General features: G+C 41.5%; 1 protein-coding gene across 1 annotated transcript in view; it reads right to left on the minus strand.

Moving 5' to 3' along the window:
• Positions 1 to 17420, minus strand: part of CEP112 (centrosomal protein 112) — a gene marked incomplete at its 3' end in the record, with an annotated part of 254693 nt that overhangs the window by 167788 nt on the left and 69485 nt on the right. The window contains exons 10-12 of the mRNA XM_079725522.1: positions 15624 to 15723; positions 12572 to 12690; positions 6095 to 6238 (exon numbers count right to left, since the gene is read on the minus strand). Of these exons, the coding sequence (XP_079581648.1) occupies positions 6095 to 6238; positions 12572 to 12690; positions 15624 to 15723 (363 nt within the window). The remainder of the gene's footprint in view (positions 1 to 6094; positions 6239 to 12571; positions 12691 to 15623; positions 15724 to 17420) is intronic.

Here is a 17420-nt window from a genome sequence, read left to right on the forward strand (position 1 = left end):
ACATAGTCCTCTGCCTTTTCATTTTGTCTGTCTTTCTGTGAATGTGGTTTTTGCTCCACAGGCTGCAGGATTGGAGTTCTTCTTGCTTCTGCTGTCTGCCATCTGGTGCATGAGGCTATCTAAGAGGCTTGTGCAAGCTTCCTGATGGGAGGAACTGGTGGTGGGTATCGCTGGCTGTTGCTCTGGTGGGCAGAGCTCAGTAAAACTTTAATCTGCTTGTCTGCTGATGGGTGGGGCTGGGTTCCCTCCCTGTTTGTTGTTTGGCCTGAGGCGACCCAACACTGGAGCCTACCCGGCTCTTTGGTGGGGCTAATGGTGGACTCTGGGAGGGCTCATGCCAAGGAATACTTCCCAGAACTTCTGCTGCCAGTGTCCTTGTCCTCATGGTGAGACACGGCCACTGCCTGCCTCTGCAGGAGAACCTCCAATACTAGCAGGTAGGTCTGGTTCAGTCTCCTATGGGGTCACTGCTCCTTCCCCTGGGTCCCAATGTGCACACTACTTTATGTGTGCCCTCCAAGAGTGGAGTCTCTGTTTCCCCCAGTCCTGTTGAAGTCCTGCAATCAAATCCCGCTAGTCTTCAAAGTCTGATTCTCTAGGAAGTCCTCCTCCCATTGCCAGACCCCCAGGTTGGGAAGCCTGACGTGGGGCTCAGAAACTTCACTCCAGTGGGTGGACTTCTGTGGTATAAATGTTCTCCAATTTGTGACTCACCCACCCAGCAGTTATGGGATTTGATTTGATTGTGATTGCGCCCCTCGTACCATCTCACTGCAGCTTCTCCTTTGTCTTTGGATGCGGGGTATCTTTTTTGGTGAGTTCCAGTGTCTTCCTATCGATGATTGTTCAGCAGTTAGTTGTGATTCCAGTGCTCTTGAAAGAGGGAGTGCTGAAATCACCCCATTTAAATGCATGTCTTACAGTGGCTTCTTTTTCATCACACCACGTATCACTACTGGACACCTGTAGCTGTTCACTGGCTGTCGCCCCATGGAAACATGAACACTGTGGAAGGGACTTCTTGTTTACTACTTTGTCCCCTGGTCATGTTAGATGCCTGGTAAATTTAACCTTATGAGCCAAAAACTACTTAGGCTTTTTCACTTTTATACAGCATGCTACATTTGTTGTTAACTTATACAATAGTTATGGGCTGAATTGTCTTCCTCCAAATTCATACATTGAAGTCCTAACACCTTAGCACCTCAAAATGTGACTGTATTTGGACAGTCTTTAAATAGGTAACTAAAAAAAATCATATATCTGATAAGGGATTGACACCTAGAATATACAAAGAACTCCTACAACTCAACAACAAGGAAAAACCAAACAACACAATCATAAAAAGAGCAAAGAACTTGAATAGACATTTCTCAAAAGTTAATATACAATGGCCAATAAGCACATGAAAAGATGCTAAGCATCACTAATCATAGGGAAATGCAAATCAAAACCAACCACTATGAGATACCACGTTGTACCCATTAGGAAGGCTATTATCAAAAAACCAAAACCAAAAACAAAAGCCAAAAAAAAAAAAAAAAAGATAACCACATAGGAAGAGGCAAGGAAAGATCTTCCTCTGGAGATTTCAGGGAGGGCAGGGCCCTGTGGACACCGTGCGTTCAGACTTCTAGCCTCCAGAACTGTGAGACAATAAATTTCTCTTGTTCTGAGATACCAGGTATGTGGTCATTCCTTACAGCAGTCTAGGAAACTAAGATGCCTATCAAATTGGCAAAGTTTTGGTTTGTCTGTCTGTTTATTTTTAATTAAAACACCCATTGTTGGGCCCAAAACGTAGAAGAATGGGCACTCTCACACACTTCCCATAACAGTAATTTTATTAGGTAGACATTCATTTTTTTCTTTTTGACTATATCACGTTTCTAAATTTTCAATAATGAGAGTATAGGTATATTTTTTCCAAAAGAAAAAAATTTTATTTTTAAATCCACTATCATCACCATTATTTAACATTTTCTGCAAGTTCTAGTCAAGGTACAATAAACTATAATAAAATATTTATTACATACATGTTAAGAGTTAAAAGTTATGACATATATGTTTATTCCTGAGTCTTTTATACAACAAAAGTATAAAAATTTTATGTGACAAAAATATAAAAGACCCAGGAAGAAACATTACAAAAGGAGTTCAAGAGACCCCTGGGTTTTATTTTCTTTATCAACTTGGAAAGCTGATTCTAAATGTACATGTAAAAGAAAAGGACTCAGCATAATCAAGACCCTTCTGATGGACAAGGAAGAAAGGAAGCCTTCTCTAACAGACATCAAGAGTAATCATGAAGCTATAATAATGAAGACTGTATGATACTAGCAGAGGTAGAGAAATTAGCCAACCAACTAGAAGAAAGACCCTCATATATATGGAAGTCTGACAGCTGACAGCATGGCAGATCAATGAGCAAAGGAGGAATTAGCCAAAAGTAGGAATTGGGGGAGGAGGGCATGTGGGGAAGAAGGTCATCCAGGTAGAAAATAATGAAATTAGATCCTTACCTCATACCAGTCACAAAATTAACTCCACATGGACTAAGAACTCAATGTTAAAAACAAAACTTTAAAGCTTTTAGCAGAATATATAGGTGAACCTTTCTGCACTTGTACTAGAGAAAGATTTGTTTAACAAGACATAAAGGGCTTCCCTGGTGGTGCAGGGATTAAGAATCTGCCTGCCAATGCAGGGGACATGGGTTCGAGCCCTGGTCCGGGAAGATCCCACATGCCGCGTTGCAACTAAGCCTGTGCGCCACAACTACTGAGCCTGCGCTCTAGAGCCCATGAGCCACAACTACTGAGTCTGCGCACCACAACTACTGAAGCCCGCATGCCTAGAGCCTGTGCTCTGCAACAGGAGAAGCCACCGCAATGAGAAGTCCACACACCGCAACAAAGAGTGGCCTCCGCTTGCCGCAACTAGAGAAAGCCCACACGCAGCAATGAAGACCCTACGCGGCCAAAAATAAATAAATAAAATAAATCAATTTATATTAAAAATAGACTTAAAAAGCACTAATTACAAAAGACTGATACGTTTGAATAAGTTAAAAATAAGACCTTTTTTCATCAAAAGATCATCTCTCTCTCCAAAGCTTGGGGGCTGATATACTACAATCTAGGGAGATGCCTTCCCTCCAAAGTTGCATTTTCCTTAGGGTTAAAAAGGTTTGTGTGTTACAAATGGGAAGTTGCCAAGGAGAGTTCAGCAGTGGTCCCATGCTTTCTGGGGCTCTCTGCCCTGAGGGTCACCTCCTCCTCACTATTTAAAGTATAATTGATCCCCACAAGGATCTGGTCTTCCAGCTTTTCGCCAATACACCTTAGAAAAATGGATAAACCCAAAGGACATGAGCTCACAGTACAAAATAATTAGACACCTTCAGACAACTATGAAAGAAAGCCAGCAATACATGTATATATAAATAATAAAATATATCAACTATAATTTATAATACATATATAATGCAATAATATATAATATATAATATTCTGAAGGCAAATAATTAAACATATGGACCAAGAATTTCAAATAAGCCTAATAAGCATATTTAAGAAGATAAAGAATCTATTAACAATGTGAAAAACAGGAAATTCCTGAAGAAGAAAAAGGAGGAAAGGGGAGAAAGAAAAACCAAATTAAAATATTGGATATGAAAACAATAATAATTGAAATAAAAGGTGTAATAGATACATTAGAAACAATAAAATAAATACAGCAGAAGGAAATCTACTAAAAAATTAATTGGTAAGAATAAGATCAGAATGGGAAACTATCCTAGGAGCAGAGGATAGGAAGAAAATACAAGGAGACAGAAAACATAAAATAAGACCCAAGGAGTAGTAAGGATAGACTTTTTGAAGAAATAATGTATATAAATTTCTCAGAATTAAAGAAAAATGAAAAACACAAATTTGAAGGGCTCAAATAATGCCCCCAATACTCATACCTAGAGACACTGGAGTGACATTTAACACATATAAAACTCAAAGATATTTGCTGATGTTTGAAACTGCTTGTGTCTTTCACTTGAAAACCGTCTTAGGCCACGCTTTTTCTCAGTTTATCTCTTAGTGTTGCTCCACTGTCTTCTGGCATGGAATGCTGAGGTGAAGAAATCTGAGGAGAGCTTAGCACTTTTCCCCTTATAACAAGTGACCTGATTTTTTGTTGCTTTCTCTGCGGTGGAAAGTGGGGAGAGGGTTACAACCTGGCCCCTCACGGGCCCCCCCAAGGACACGCTCTCTGCACACAGAGAGCTGCTGCGCTAAGAAATCCCAGCTGTGCCCCCGTGTCCCAATCCAGAGGCTGCCGTTCCCTCCGGAGGGTAACCTCCTGTCTTCCGCTGAGGTGGGTGAGACGCAGGCCCATGCTTCACGGTGTGGGCGAGAGGATGTAAAGAGCTGGCTGGCGTTTGCTGTTAATTTTATCATTAAAAAAAGTTTTGCTATGGGACATTTCAAACGTACAAAAGTAGGAGGAATGGTATAACAAGCTGGCTTGTATTCCTCACCCCAATCCCACATCTAGCTGCATCTTAAACCACCCAGCTCTCCATGTGCTGAAGCAGCACCTGCACCCTGTCTTCCATAGGTGAGCAGTACAACAGGTCCTGAGCCCCTGGAAGGTCTGCGTGTAACTCAGTTTGCTTCTTAGATTCCCCAATGCTGATGTAGGGTCCTGCTTTCTTGAACCGGCTGGGTCAGTGTCAGCTCATCCATCGCCTTTCCAGCTCCAGAATTTTATTGCTCTCACACTCTCTTTGTCCTTCTGGTTATGCTTTTTTCTCTATCCCTTTACTACCATTTTTGTGGGAGGGAATGGAGGCCAACACCAAGTTCAACCTGCCATCTTCAAGCAAACATTGATTAACTTCTTGAATTGAGTACTTTCTCATGTATGTGGCTCTCTTGATTAATTTTCTTGTATGTTACATTTTCAAAGACATTAGCAATTATCTATTTCAAAGACATTAACAATTATCTATTGAGCACTTATTAAATAACTTATGTATATTAATTTATTTAGTATTTTCAACGACATATATTACACTTTACTACTACTGTTACCCTATCTGACAGATGAGGAAACTAAACATTTGAAGAGCTCGCATGGCACTCACGGTTTTAAGGATCTGGGATTTGAGCCCAAGACCTAAAGCCCAGGCTCCAAATCACTGTGGATCCTGCATCCCATTCCTTTAACCCTCTGAGATTGGCCCTTCAGCTGGTCTAGGGTCTCCAACACATGCCCGGGTAATAGACTCTTGCTCAAATTCCACAGCTTTAAAATCAAGGAAGCACTTTGGACCAAGCCAGGCTGGCCTGGGTGAACTGAGTGGTCAGGGAAGGACACAGGGCTCCATACGCCACAAAGCCGTATCATACATCAGAAACAAGACTGACAAGGTGCACTTGCTCCAGACGGGAGGAGACCTGGCCCAGGGGCCCCTCAGCCCACCTGCCCAGGCTTCTGTATCTCAGGAAGTCAGCTGAGCTTCTAAAGGCTGACAACATTCACACCCTCAGACCCACCCTCTGCAAGCAGTGCTCACTGAGGGGGCTCTCAGGGGTTCCCTCTGGGGCTTACCCATGTGGTATCCGTGTCTGGCTCCTCAGTCAAGACAAATCTACTAAGAAAACCTGTCTTCGATCGCTCACACTACTCCTATCTCCAATTTGGCTGTCTTCACACTAGCATTAGACGTTTTCAGAAAAACAATCAAGTCTTCAGTTAAAAAGACTGAAACAAACAATAAAACAGAAATAAAGCAAGAAAAGAAATTATCTCTAGGTTGAAAGTCAGTGAAGAAAACAAGAAGAAAGATTTGTTAAGGCTTCTGGGGGTTTAAAAAAAACAGTGGCATCAAACAATCCAGAGTGAAATCCCACGGCAAACTTCAAGAGACCGTCCACTGTCACATGTAAACCTGTGTCGAGTGGGAAGGTAAGATGTTTTCTTTTAATTCTGTAACATACTTATTTATGCACTGCACACATCCTGGAAGCATGGGGACATGGAGATGAAGAGGACAGTTTATAAACACGAAAAGAAAAAAAAAAAAAGGACTTACTGTGGACTGTGTTTGTGCCATGTATTCACCCTCCATTTTGTTCAGACGTATGTTTGTGTCCTCAAGCAGTTCTTGAATATTTTCAGTGTGCCGCTTTTGAAGTTCAAACTTTTCCTTTTCCATTTCTGCTACAGCATTGTGGAGCTACACGGTGAAATCAAAAACTGACTCTTTCACTACTATTATAGAAGAGACTATTTTGCAATTCAGAAAAAAATGTTTTCCTATATTTCTCTATTTATTTATATGGTGACCTGAACAACAAAAGATATAAAACTCATAAATAAACATTCAAAGTAAAGATATCACGTAAAGAGCATGATTAAGAAACAATTTTTTGTTTACTTTCCTGAATTGAAAATTTTAATGGATAAACAAATATTAAATGGAATTATCCACCTCAGGTAAAAACAGTAAATAAATCAGAAAGATAATAGAATGCATCAGCTAAACAACACTAGTATTAGGCTGAAATCAGAAAACAGAAATATTTATAATATTGTTATTGTTTAGGAATATTACCTCACTGTCTGTATTTTCATCTTAGTTGCATGAAATTTTGCACAAGAGTAATGTTAAAAATGCTTTATCCTTCACCCTAACCCCCAATGAGAAACTATTTTTTTTTTTTTTCTATTTTTTAATTTTTATTTTATTTATTTATTTATTTTTTGGGGGGTATGCGGGCCTCTCACTGTTGTGGCCTCTCCCGTTGCGGAGCACAGGCTCCGGACTCGCAGGCTCAGTGGCCATGGCTCACGGGCCTAGCTTCTCCGCGGCATGTGGGATCTTCCCGGATCGGGGCACGAACCCGTGTCCCCTGCATCGCCAGGCGGACTCTCAACCACTGCGCCACCAGGGAAGCCCGAGAAACTATTTTTATCCATCCCATAACCTATACAAAAGTGGACACAAAGATGGTATTTATAAAACAAAGAGAGTTCTCTAGGGAGAACTCTATGTCCTCATGCATACTGGTCTTTTTTTATGAAGATTATGTATACATGTTTAAACGGATGAAGCTCTAAACTATCGATGTAACTGAGGTAAGGAAACCAAAGTTCAAAGGACAGGTTCCAAAGGGAGTTGAACACCTGTGCTCTCAGACTCATGGGCGTTTGTTCACTTTCATGGGAGGGGAATTCAGAATCTAATTCCTCTCCCCTGCATCCAATCCCAGACTCATTCAAGGTTGGGTGGGGGGCAGGAGTCCAAAATAGTCTAAAAGATACATTTTACTTCCCATTCATGAGTAGGTGAGACAGACAAGGGTATGACACATGCACAGAGACGTTATTTGACTAGGAAGATACTGGAGGGACAGGGAAAACCCTGAGAGATGGTGGAAACGAGAGGAGAAGACAGGCCATAACTACACCTGTTAGTGGGAAGGGTCCCAGGAGCTTTCCTTCTAGTTTCTGGCTGAACAGGAAGAGCAAGGATGGCTCAGTAATAGCCGTACAGAAGATCCTGGGGTTTCACAGATTTAACAAATGCAATTTTGACTATTTGTAAGTGGTCTCCCAAATCACTGATATGGTATATTTCTTTGCCAAGGTATACGTTTTAAACTGGTGTCATGTCTGGTATTCAGAAGTCAGTCACTTGTCTGGCACGTGAATGCAGCCAAGCCCACAGCGCCTGCATCTCAGAGCTGCTTCGCAGCTGCTGACTGACGTGCACAGCAACACTGATAAAGGGTGTAAGGAGTCACTTGGAAGGTCACGGTGGTTTCTTCACGTGTGTGGTCCCCCAAACGTCCCACGCCACACGCCGCCTGAACGTCAAACCCCTGCTGTATGCAGGAGCCCGTTGCGTGCAGCGCCTTCTCGGGGGCACCACCGTCGCTTTCTCAGGCCGGTGCCTGCTGCCCCTGGGGCGCGTCTGCAGTCAGCCTGAGCCCTTTAAAGCTCACCCGGGGGTTTAGAGCAGAGCCCACAGGGTGAGCGCAGCCAGAGCACAAGTGTGCTAGAACTCGCCTAGCCGTTTGAGGAGCGGACAGGCGCACTTGGACTAGCGGTCTGACTGGGGCCTAATCGCGCCACCGGGTGTCTGCTCTGGACCATCCGCGGTGCTCAGGCCCCAACGTAAACGGTGTCGTCCAAAGAATACGGTCGGCCCTCCGCACCCACAGGTCTCACATCCACGGACTTAGCCAACTAACTGCAGAGCGAATTTTGACTGCATACGTCCAACACGTTTTATTAGCATCTACCATATGTCAAGCAAATGCGTCACCGAGAGCTTCCCCAAGCTTAGCAATGAACTGGAGTCCAGGTCACTCGGCCCGGGAGCCTTTAGAGGGCAAACATTCCCCTGAGGCATAAACTGCTTAAGCAGCAAATATTATTAGGCATGTTCTAAAGTACAAACCTTGCTAAGCCATAGGATGCCATCATGGCCCTGACAATAAGGGGATCTATAAACCCACAAGGAGATATTTTAGCCAGGGTTTGGCAACGGGTTGAGGGGATGCAAAGGCCCTCTCAGTACCCTACCGATTGGTCTACAGCCTGGACATTTGACCACGTACTTGCCTCACGCCAGAGGAGGCCCAGAGGAACCAGGAATCTGTCCAAATAGAAGAAAAAGTATCGTAAAAGCCAACAGGTTAATGGTGTAGCCACTCTGGAAAACAGTATGGGAATTCCTTGAAATGTTAAACACAGAATTAGCACATAACCCAGAAATTCCACTCTTAATTATATACCTGTGATATAACAGAAATATATATATATATATATATATTGGTCTCTGCCCCCAATTCCTGGCTCTGAGGTCCTATATCCCTTGGGATTTCCTGGGTGACAAGAGTGTCTTTGGTTCCAAGGAGGCGACTCTGGGTGGGCTCCTGGGCAGCTTCAGGATGGGGGCTGGTCACCCGAAAGACCAAGCCATCCATGATCAGAAGCCGGGAACTTTCATCGCACCCTCATCCTCCAGGAAGGGGAAAGGAGCTGAAGATTACATTTATGGTCAATCATCCCCACATGATAAAGCCTCCATAAAAATCCCAAAAGTACAGCGTTTAGAGAGCCTCCAGGTGGGTGAACAGCCGGTGCCGGGAGAGCAGTGTGCCAGGAGGGCGCGGGGAAGCTCTGCGCTCCTTCCCACATACCTGGCCCTGTGCATCTCTTCATCTGGCTGCTCACCTGCGTCTCTTATTATATCCCTTACAATAAAAGGGTTAAATGGTGGAATGTCAGTGAGTGCTTCCCTACATTCTGTAAGCCATTCCAGCAAATCATGGAATCCAGGGAGGAAGTGGTGAGAACTCCTATTTATAGCCGCTTGGTCAGACGTACAGGCAACAACCTGGGACTTTCGACTGACGTTGAAGTGGGCGCACTCTTGTGGGACTGAGACCTTAACTTGTGGGATGTGATACTGATTCTAGGTAAATAGTGTCAAATTTAATTGAATATAGGACATCCAACTGGCGTCAAAGGGAATTGCTTGATGTGTGCAGAGCCCACACATTTGGCGTCAGAAGTGCTATGAGGGGCGAGGAAAGGAAAATGCAGGCAGTGCTTCTCCCTCGTCAATAGCCAAGACAAATGAAAACACAGGTCCACACAAAAACTTGTACACAATTTTCATAAAAGCATTATTATCCAAAAAGTGGAATCAAATGTCCACCAACTGGTGACACGTGGTACATCAACACAATGGAATATTATTTGACCATAATATGGATTGAACTACTGATTCATGCTACAACATGGAGGAAACTTAAGAACATTATGATAAGTGAAAGAAGCCAGTAACAAAATGCCATGTATTGCATGATTTTATAGGCCAAAGTGTGGAGACAGAAAGTGGATGAGTGGTTGCAGAGGGTAGAGGAAGGGAACATGGGAAGAGAGTGACAGCGGGTACCAGGTATCTTCTGGGCTGACAGGAATGCCCTGAAAACCATACAGTGATGATGGTGGCAGGACCTTATGAACAGACTGAAAACCACTGAATTGTACACTCTAAGAGGGTAGATTTTATGGCATGTGAGTCATAACTCAATTTTTTAAAAGGCCCATAGATTACAAACAGCATGGCAGAGTCGGGTAACTGGCACAGTTTTGTGCAACCAGTAGAGAAGTGTAAGAAGGGGAGCAGGATTGCGGCAGAGGAGGAGAGGCTTCAGCGGTGACCAGCGTCTCAATCACAAAGAGCCTCGTCACCCCAAGGGCCACTGGGAACCACTGGGGTGATTCACGGTGACGAGGACCACCAGATCTGTGTTTCAGAAAGACTGCCGACATGGCTGTGTCATGGGGTACAGACTGAGGCGGTGCCGAGGGTCCAGTTACAGTGACAGAGGCCAGAGACACGGTCTCCAGACCTAGGGGAGGGACAATGTGAATAAATCATAACAAATGGAACAGAAGTGTGAGTGATTAGGTGTGAGAGGTGAGGCAAAAGAAGAGTGTGCAGCAGCCAGCAGATGCCACCACCATTGGGAACAGGGAGAAGGGGAACCTCAGGAGGAGGCTGCTTCAGCAACAAAGGAAGAAGATGGAGTTTGGGGAGAATGATGGAATTTAGATCAAGGAGAGATCCATTTTTTTCCCACAGCTTTATTAACGTTAGCAGCTTTATTCACATACCATACAGAGCACCAATTTAAATCAGCCAGTTCAAGGGTTTTTTGTATAGTCACAGACTTACGCAACCATCACCAAAATCAATTTTATCACCCCAAAAGAACACCTGTGCTCTTTAGCTATCATGTCCCTCATCTCTCCGCCTCTACAGATTTGCCTATTCTGGACATTTAATACAAACAGAGTCATAGAACTGGTCTTTTATAATTGGCTTTTTTCACTTAGCATGATGTTTTCAAGGTTCACCCATGTTGTAGCGTGTACCATACCAGTCCTTCATACCTTTCCACTGCCCAGCAATATTCCATTGTATTAATATACTACATTTTATTTATCCACTCAGCAGTTGGTTTCTACTTTTTGGTTTTCATATGAATAATACTGCTATGAACATTCATGTATAACTTTTTGTGCAGACACATGTTTTCATTTCTCTTGGGTATGTAGGTTGGAAAGGCATTGCTGCGTCAATCATAGGATAACTCTAAAAAAGCTAAAAAGGAGAGATCTTAACTAGGTAGTTGGATACCTGGGCCTTAAAGTGAGAAACGTAGGATGGAGAATTCTACGAGGGAGTACACACACATACACACACACACACATCACCTCACCTCACCTTGGCGGTACAGATACTTCACACTTTCTGAATGGATGACCGCATAAATCACGACATACATCTATCCTCTGCTTACTCATTTTTGGCACCTACCCTGCTTGCACCAGGCATTCATCTCTGCCCAGATTTACATGCAACTGTACTTCACAAAAAAGACCTTTCACCACATTTGCGGTGTTTCACATCCACTAATCACCGTGTTAACTGTAAGAAAGAGCTGCTGGTCCAGCTGAAAGCATAAAATGCACCCTTGTGCATGGCAGGAGACAGAGACTCTTCTCTGCAAACACCAGACAACTTAAACTGGGGAAGAAGGAACTGGGGGAAAAGGAGTCAGGGGCTACTATGAACACAATGGAACTGACGCAAGCAGAAAAATATGCCAAATTTATAGAAAAGATAAAACCACTCAAATGAAAATGCAACTAGAAAAGAGCTAAGTCTGCCCCTCTGAACACGGGCCCTTCCCAGGCTGGCACTGAAGCTGCCACAGCCAGGACAGATCAGACCCGTGTCTGCCTGGGAAGGCATCAGAGCTTCAGGAAAACAGAATGAACCCAGATTAATCGGGAACTATGAATCGGGAGGAGGAGTTAACCGCAGATCTTTATCACAGAGCTCCTCAGAAGAAGTAACGCGCTTCCTTCCTCTTACATACGTACTGTGACGTCAACTAATGGCTAAGGGCTCCTAATGAAAGTACTGCATGTGACTATGTAAGACTCGTTCATAATGAGCACTTTTTACATTACTCTTGGCGCTGCTGAATTTTATGAAAATATTTTTCAGAATTAAATGCTCCTCCAAGAATAAGCCATCCACTACTGATTTTGTTTACATCAAAAACAAATTTATGCTACAAATATTGTGTTACCTGAGATTTCAGAAAAGAAATGATCCAGGGCCTACATCCCAAGTTTAAACAGTTTAACTTCCAAAAACTACCTGCTTTTACAGCCCTGCTAATTTCACTTAAAATCTATTGGCTCTGACAAAACATTCAGAACCTTAATTAAATTCAAGAATTCTTAAGAGTCACTTTTCTAAGTGAAAACTAGTTCACAAACCATTAAAATTCCAGAAGAAATATACCAAAACACGAACAGCTATTTCTAGTTAGTCTAGAATATTAAGTTATTTTTATTTTTTCAAACATTTCTGTATATTTTGTGAACACCCATTATTTTTATAATTAAATTTGTTCCGTTAAAGTACAACCCTTTATATTTTTCCATAACTGTTTTATTTTATGTGGCTTACCTTTTTTTCCCAATCATTATTCAGAGATTCTGTACTTTGTTCACATATCTTTTTTAACTCTGCAATCTGGTTATCTTTGGTCTCTCTGATAACTTGACATTCACGTATGAGGGTCTGAACTGTCAAAAATGATGAAAACATAGTTAAACCAATTCTAGCTGCCACGTTAAGAGTCTGATGATAATAAAAGCATAGCGCACCAGTTAACAGATCATTTCATTTCCCTCCAAGTCTTATCCGTTCTCTCCCCTAAAATCTCTCTTACTCTTTCCTCTCTTCTTCTCATTTCCACCACCACAGCCTTGGCTGAATCCCCCGTTACTCACTCCCTCGACAACGTGAGCAGTGTGCTGGCCTCGGTACCGTTCCCCTCCAGCGGATCCTCCGGCGCTGTGAAGAGGTCTTCCTACAGTGCAGATCCCGTAGCGCCACCCCCAGACTTAAAATCACCCCGCAGCTCCCCTCCCCTACAAGACGGCGGCCAAAAACCTCTGGCGGGAGAACAGCTCCTCATGATGTGGCTGCTTTCTGGCCTCATCTTTTGCCACTTCCATATGTTTAAACTCATGAACGTACCAGCCTATCTGCAGATCCCTGAGGCCATGTCCGCACCTGCATGGCTGCCCAAATGCGATCACTGATCTACCTGACAGGCCCAGCCTTCCCTGATGCAACACTGCGCATCTTTAGTCTCGGCCCAAGTCGCGCCTCATTATGGACTGTTCGCCAACCAGGCTCCTCCTCTTGCAGGGGCGGAAAGAAGCTCCTCTTTCTTCCCTGTGAGCCTCACAGATTTCTCCTCTAAGTCACTTATTACATTATGTGTTATAGTGGTTTACTTGCTTATTTCCTGAGGAGAAAGATATTTCAACTTTTTATCCACAGAGCAAAAGAGTGGCACAGAGGCAAGTACTCCCAACTATGTGTACTGAGTGCATGGATGAAGAGCCGTCGTTACAACATGCTGCTGCTGGGCACACTAAAATCGCTGCCAAAGTTTGTGTGACTAAAACAAAATACGCTTTAAATTATATAAAAGATTTCCCTTTTAAATCATTTAAATTTCTACTCTTTAAAAATGCTTTAAGCTGTCATTGATTCAAGTGAAAATGTGTTTAATATATTCATGTCATCTGGATGGCAAAATTAATTCAGCTGTGTATCTGCTTGAATGCAATATTTTCTTAGCTTACTGAATATGTTTTTATTCACTTACTGCAAGATAGCAAAATTTTCATAAACATTTACATAGAAATTTCTTTCACTCTTATATCTCAACCGTGCGACAAATAAGGTGAGAGGGAGAAGAATCCAAGTTAACCTAATATTAGTCTAGCATCTACAACTTCACAATTCTAAAATTAAAACTAAGCCCTGTTTGCAAGTCAAAAAGCCTTAGGAAATAATATTTTTAAACCTTAGGCATGTTTAAACTGCCTGGTTTGAATCAGGGTAAAAAACGAAAACCTAGAAATAAATTTTAAATATTTTTGTAGCCACTGGAATTTGGAGCGGCTCAAGGAAAACCTCTCCACTTTCCTCTTATTCATCACCTACCTCTTATCATTCACCAGACCCTTCAAAATTTCTTCTTCCGTCCCATTCTCACTACTCCCCCTGCCATCGTTCAGATATTCTGGGTCCTCATCATCTTACACACAAAATTCCAGAAGCATGGAAGCATAACATCCTTGAGTTGAAGGGACTTCATATATATTACTTATCTAATGGCGCCATTTTATAACAAGTAAGCCGAGGTGCAGAGACTTGCTGATGTGACACAGCAGACGCTGAACAGCAGGTCTGGGATTAGAGACCAAGTTTCCTAATAAGTGGGGTGCTCGCCTCTCTCTCCCTCTCTCTCTCCGCCTCTCTCTCTCTGTCTCTCTCTCTCACTCCATTCTGCCTCTGACTATTTTAACAGACTGGGAATTGGCCTCACCATGTTCCACATGCCCACTGTTACCAGACTACTCCACCCAAAATATGAGGTCCTAAAACTCACCTCTCAAAAATCTTTTCTGACTCCCCAGCATCTATGGGATAAACTTGAAACTTCTAAATCTGAAATTCAAGGTCATGCTTAGGTCATGCCAAGTCACCTATCTTAATCTTTTTCAGTCTGTCTCTTAATGTATAGGATCTCCACTCTAGATACATGGTTTTGAAGCATCCCTTCCACAACTTACCAATATCACATTCCTATCCCAGTACCTGGAACTCTTCTCTCAACTAACCCAATCTTACAAAATATTTTCAGCACTCTCCCTAATGACTGTCTGTTGCATTTCAATGCAACTATAGTCATAGTTAATTTAACACTTGATTACATGTTTTCTTTTCCTTCATAATGAAAGTGTAAATGGGGAATACTTTTTAAATGTTTGTTCTGTCGATCACAATACTAGCATATACTATAAGGCATAAAGATACTTAATGGAATGAATTTTATTAGACCAAAAGGAGTAATTTCTCTAGACTTCCTTGTGAAAGCCAGTAAGTTCTAATTCTATGACTGACCTATGGCAGCTCCAGCCCAGTGAAGAGGGAGAGAATTAAGAAGGAGTAACAGTTACAGACTCTTCCAAATCTTTAACCAAACCAACCACCATTGCTACCACACACACACACACACACACACACACACACAGAGTTTTTCTTAAGTCCTGTAGAAGCTCACATCAACAGATCGACTGATGGAAACCCACTTAAACATTCCCTTCTCATACTACAAAAGGTCAGAAATAAAATTTTACTTTATACAAGCACTAAAATAAAATGGAAGTGTTATTAAAAGGTTTATTTATTTATTTATTTATTTATTTTTTTTGCGGTATGTGGGCCTCTCACTGTTGTGGCCTCTCCCGTTGCGGAGCACAGGCTCCGGACACGCAGGCTCAATGGCCATGGCTCATGGGCCAAGCCGCTCCGCGGCATGTGGGATCCTCCCAGACCGGGGCACGAACCCGTGTCCCCTGCATCGGCAGGCGGACTCTCAACCACTGCGCCACCAGGGAAGCCCTAAAAGGTTTATATAACAATACAACATCACCTTTCTTTTCAAGTTTTCTAATAGTCTCCTCCGTTTCATTTTGTTTCTTTTTGTATAAAGTTTTCATTTCTTCTATTTCATTATTCTTTCTTTCTAAAATCTGCAAATGAATTTAAAATATTTTAGTATACGATATTGTTCTATGTATGGAACACATAATTTTTTTAAAAAATAGCACAATATTTTTGCAAGTCTATCTCAGCTAATCCCATAAATGGCTTCCCAAAAAAGATGAAAAAATTATACTTTAGTGCATTGACAAAATATTAACTACACTAGAATAATTGATTACCGAAAGAAATGTTATCTGCTTTGAATTTGCATGTACCAATTCTTAAGGAGAATGTAAATGATAAATTAGGTGATTCTCTAAAATATACTTCAGAGATTAAGCCGTCACAAACTAGCAGAGAGAAGCCATCAGAAACTTGATATGTTGATACAGTACAACTCACCTCCCCACCACACTGGGATAGCACATCTGCAGACATGCACATCCCTGAACCCTCCCACTTTCTATCACTTTCATACACAATAACAAGAATTCCCAGACACGTGGGAACATGCGATGCAATAGGCTTCTTTTATATTTAGTTCTGCTATTGGGAATCAAAAAAGTCAGCTCAGAATATGTCAAAAATTGCATGGATATTTTACATCCTTAATTTATATTGTGTCAGAAGTTTTTAAATGAATCATTTAATAAACTTAATTATGATTATATGCTTCTAAGTACATCTATACGCAAAAAAAAAAAAAAAACTAGAGAATAACCAAAGAGTAAGAAAGTTTGCAAGCAGAAAAAAAAATGTGCTAACCAAAGGGAAAAAAGAAAACCAAATTGAGGCAGAAGTATGAACATCCACTTTTCTTGTGGTTGAGGTATATTTCCTATATACCCAAATTCAGTTTTTTAAAAAAGGTTATTCACCAATGTCTAACCAACTTTTTCTGAGTGCTTTTATTACCAGCATTTTACTTTACCTTTCATTGTTTTGGTCCCACCTCTAAGAATGATTAGTAAATAAGAAAAGGAGATAGTTTGAGCCCAATGTCCATAAAGAAGCAAAAAAGGAAAAGAATGTATGCAAATAGATAAAACACTCTCAATTTTATTCCTTCCCAATTCCTAACACTTAGAAAATGGCATACATGCAACAAACGGATGAATACACTTTCCAAATCTAGCATGAGGTCAAGGATTTTATTTATATTTTACCTGGCATTTCAAACTAGTTGCATTGCTTTCTTTTTTCATGCAGAATTTATTTTAAAAGAGAAATTCCTGGAAAGGATTCTATTATTAAATGTTTTTCTTAGAACAGAGCTTTGTAACAGACATACCAAGAAGCCTATTTCAAATTCTATTACCATGATTTTCCCAAATATATTTCTATATTTATTTATCTTATACATCAATAGGTTCTATTTCATTTGGACATATACATATGTTATATTGAAATTATATTACTGAATCTCTAACATATCCATGAAAAAGAACTGTTTTTCTTGAACCATTTAAAGTAAAGTAAAATACTAGTAAGAGCAGAAAGTAATATTTGCCTTTAAAATTTGAATGGAAAAGAGGAAAGGAGAAGGAAAAGGATTCAATATTTTTTCTCTTTCTAATTTTCAGCCAGTGGTTTCCGTCTTGTTGCTCTGAAAGGAGGTGAGCCAAACACGCACCTGACTAAATACTAGCATGTTCTCAGCTCTACGGAAGCACGGGCATGTGATGCTGTGGCCTCAGCTCCCTGTCTCCACCTTTGTCACTTAACTCTGTGAAGCAGGGTCACA

This window comes from Hyperoodon ampullatus, assembly GCF_949752795.1.
Source record: "Hyperoodon ampullatus genome assembly, chromosome: 19".
NCBI classification, from domain to species: domain Eukaryota; kingdom Metazoa; phylum Chordata; class Mammalia; order Artiodactyla; family Ziphiidae; genus Hyperoodon; species Hyperoodon ampullatus.